This window comes from Nicotiana tabacum, chromosome 5 (genome assembly GCF_000715075.1).
Source record: "Nicotiana tabacum cultivar K326 chromosome 5, ASM71507v2, whole genome shotgun sequence".
Classification (NCBI taxonomy): domain Eukaryota; kingdom Viridiplantae; phylum Streptophyta; class Magnoliopsida; order Solanales; family Solanaceae; genus Nicotiana; species Nicotiana tabacum.
Window position 1 is genome coordinate 137,068,091 of NC_134084.1, and position 3,507 is coordinate 137,071,597.

The 3,507-nt window shown below is 33.8% G+C and overlaps 1 protein-coding gene across 1 annotated transcript; it reads right to left on the reverse strand.

Moving 5' to 3' along the window:
• Nucleotides 1–795: 795 nt before the first annotated feature.
• On the reverse strand, nt 796–2,626 carry LOC107770801 (protein ZW2). The gene is made up of 2 exons (XM_016590134.2): nt 1,947–2,626; nt 796–1,550 (listed from the first exon to the last, which is right to left on the reverse strand). The coding sequence occupies exons 1-2, from the start codon at nt 2,331–2,333 to the stop codon at nt 1,194–1,196; spliced, it is 744 nt and encodes a 247-aa protein (XP_016445620.1). The 5' UTR covers nt 2,334–2,626; the 3' UTR covers nt 796–1,193.
• Between the last annotated feature and the right edge of the window lie 881 nt (nt 2,627–3,507).

Consider the following 3,507-nt stretch of genomic DNA (forward strand, 5'->3'; position numbering starts at 1 on the left):
CAGACAAAAATTTGAAACTGAGGGGGAAGGAAAAGCTACAACTAATAATTAACGTGTTTAGATTAAATCATATAATTTAACCATACAAAATTGAAAATTAAGAAAAAAAATATATATCACCTAAACATAGTTAAGTAATAAGCATTGATTTAGACATATCGGACACAAATAAATTTTTATCATAATAATCTAGAAACAATAATATTATTACCAGATAAGAGCAAATGTTGATCCAGGACCTAAAAGATATCATCACTTTTGATAAAGGTAACCGCAAGGGCTTTTTTTACTTTTGGTCCGTGTTAAAAATTATTTACATTCATTAGTCAAAAAAGTACATAAATTTTATATAATATATATATATATATATATATATATATATATATATTTTGAGAGTGGATATACAATATAATTTTTCCTAACCGCAAAGGGATAAATATGCGAAACTTTCGTAGGGAATTCAACGTGAGCACGGGTTTCTACCAGAACCCACAGAGGAAAGCAAAACAAAAAACTCATGTTCCTCGTCTTATAAAACAACGGTGGTGGTGCATGTATTAATAAAAGTTGTCGAGGGAGGTGCATTCATGTACTAAAACCTAGATCCAAACTGCACCGCTAACCGAGCGGCGCTGCAATATTTGCATATTTAGACAGAGCCATAGACCTAACACTTATTTATAATGAGGTAATAATTTGACGAATTATATTGTCCACTTAATCTTTGCTTTATCGCCCTAAAATTGTTAAACTATATTTGTAAAATAAAAATAGGCATTCAACTTTATCAAAGAATCACAAAAAAGGGTGTTTATATTTATGGTTTGTGTGATGAGGTCAGAGTTTCAATCTTTTGGCTCCGGACTTTAATCGCCCCTTAAGTTTTTAAGGGGTTGAGTTCTAAATTAATAATTTATACATATTCAATAAATTTTTTAAGATAGATACATAATTCGAACCAAAATTATTGAGCTCGACCAAACCCGCTCTCGACACTCTAGTTCCCTCCTTCTACGGTAGGAAATGCCTGATAAATGCCTGATAAAATATACTCCAAACGATTCTTGAAGTTACACACTAACTATTACAAAAGCTTGGCTTCCTATAGAAACTACCACAAAATTTTGGAAGCCTCAAAAGAAAACAAACTCGCTAGCTAATTAGTGTCTAAAAATCATAAAATCCGTGATTAACTACCAGCCATTTGAAGCTTCATTCTGCTGCCTCTCAGCTTCTCTTTGCATTCCCATCATCCTCAGCCTTAACTGAAGCTGAGCTGCAGCTGTTAAAAACCTCAGACTTTGCAAAGGACTCAGTAATCCTACCACTCTTTCAGCTGTTCTTGTCCTCAATCTATCAGCATCTGTCACCACATTTTCCATGGCTGACTTCAATGTCTCTATGTTTTCATCCCCATCTGTGATTTCAATATTTATGCCGTCAGTGTGTAGAAGTTGCATTCCTACTCGCCGTGCCATTTCAATCAACGGTGGTGCCGCCACGCTCTCTTGAATTTTTGCCAACTCATCCGTCAGAGATTTTTCTTCGACCTGTTGATGTGATGATATAATTAAATAATTAAAAGTATGCTCGAGTACTTAAACTTTAAGATGACATCATCACACAATAAAAAAATAAAAAAAAGTCAAACTCGCACGTGAGCCATGTTAAGACATTAGTTAACTAATTAAAAAAAGGGCTTAACTAATATTCATGGATGGTATAAAAAAAATTATACTATCATATCATAATATTTTATAGCACTCCTAGTAATTAGTAATCTACATATTATTTTTCAAGATCGCAAATGACACTTTATTTATGAAAAATTATTTATAAATATCTTTTAAGTGACCAAATAGTATGCTTATAACATATGTGTATTAAACTGTCAAAAAGGTAAGATCTATCCAACCGCTTAAGATTTTTAAAGGAGATGAACAAACCTTGGTCTCGTATCTCAGCCTGTTGATTCTCTGGACTTGATTTTCACTCAAATCATTAACCGAATCGGTAACCAGGGTAAAAGCTAACCCTGGTTTGAACCCAGTAATCCAAAGGAAAGTCCTCTCAAGTGGAGTAAACCAAGTAGGTGAGAAGACGTGAAAAACATTTCTATGAGACATTCTTGATTTTTCTTCATAGTATTCTTGATAATGAGCTAAAACTCGTGAAATAAGATCTCTAATAGCACCCTCTTGTGTTTCTTCATCAAAAGTGTCCTGTGCTACAAGTAGTTCATCTAAAAATTGTTCTTGCCTAATTAACCAACCTTCTAAAAAACCCCCAAATAAATTATCATCATAACTTCTTCTAAAGGACCCAGCTGGCATCTTTGATTAGTTCCCTTCAGTACAAAGGCAAGTTCAAAAAGAAAGAGAAGTAGAGAAGAGAAGAATAAAGGGAAAGGGATGAGGAAACTAGTGAACGATTGTGTATGTATATATAAATTAAAAGAAGGTGCTATGATCATGGAAATTTCCTCTCTTTTTTTTAAGAATTTTTTTTTTATTGTTCTCTTTTGGTCAGAGTTTTGCTTGGTGGGAAAGAATTCTATGGATGCTTCAAGACTAAGGTTATATTAATTAAAACATGGAACTAAATAGAGGTTATTAGAGAGGAAATAGTGAGGATAAAATACCACTTGGCAGTCCGACTTGGCTTCATTAAAAATCATGAGTTTTAATTGAAATAATGAAATAAATAGCCAATGATATGTTTACACCCAAAGTGAGCCGAAGTCGGAAGTAAAGTCCATTTGTGAGGGGAATGGGAGGGGCGTGGGTGTAAGTCGGTGGCTTTTGTCTTATATAGTAAGAAAAAAGCAGGAGGTGTTGCTTTCCAAACGAAGAGCTTAATATTTAGTGTGTAGCCAAAGAGGATCGACGAGGGTTCTTGTCACGACGACGTGGATCAATATTTAAGAGTGCAAGTAAATGCCATCAGATTCAACTATTAGCTAGGTCGCGTCTAGACTATGTGGTCACCAATATTACACTCAGTTCTCAATTGTGGCGACCATACTCTTTTAAATAGACTTTCAGTATATAAAATACATTTCAAAATAGAATTTTACTATATAAAAAATATATTAAATAGATTGTCACTATACAAAATATATACAAAATAGACATTTCGAATTATTAAATATAATATATTTGGGCCGGAGAAACATTTTGTATCAATGGGAAAAAATATTTTGACGGGCTATAGAGACTCATTTTCTCGATCATCAAACCATGCGATTAGAAGCAAGCGCCGAAGATGGGAAGCCCATGCAAGAAACGCAAGGAAAACTAAGCTTTCTACGAACTCTGCTAGCCGGAAACATTCAGCAGGAAGAAACTGAAAACATAATTAATATCCACTTGTCCTCGTCACAGTATAGCTTTTCTCAACTTAGCTTATCTTGTATGTGTGAGAACAAAATTCACAATCGTAAGTAAAAAAGAAAAAGAAGCTAGTATAAGGAGTTAGTACGCTTTTAACAGTGTGAGGCTTTCGAAA

Excerpts from the sequence above, each read along its gene's own strand:
- LOC107770801 (XM_016590134.2), bottom strand. The coding sequence starts at position 2,333 with ATGCCAGCTGGGTCCTTTAGAAGAAGTTATGATGATAATTTATTTGGG. Across the intron at positions 1,551-1,946 it reads GGCTGAGATACGAGACCAAG|GTCGAAGAAAAATCTCTGAC; the intron begins GTTTGTTCATCT and ends TCACATCAACAG.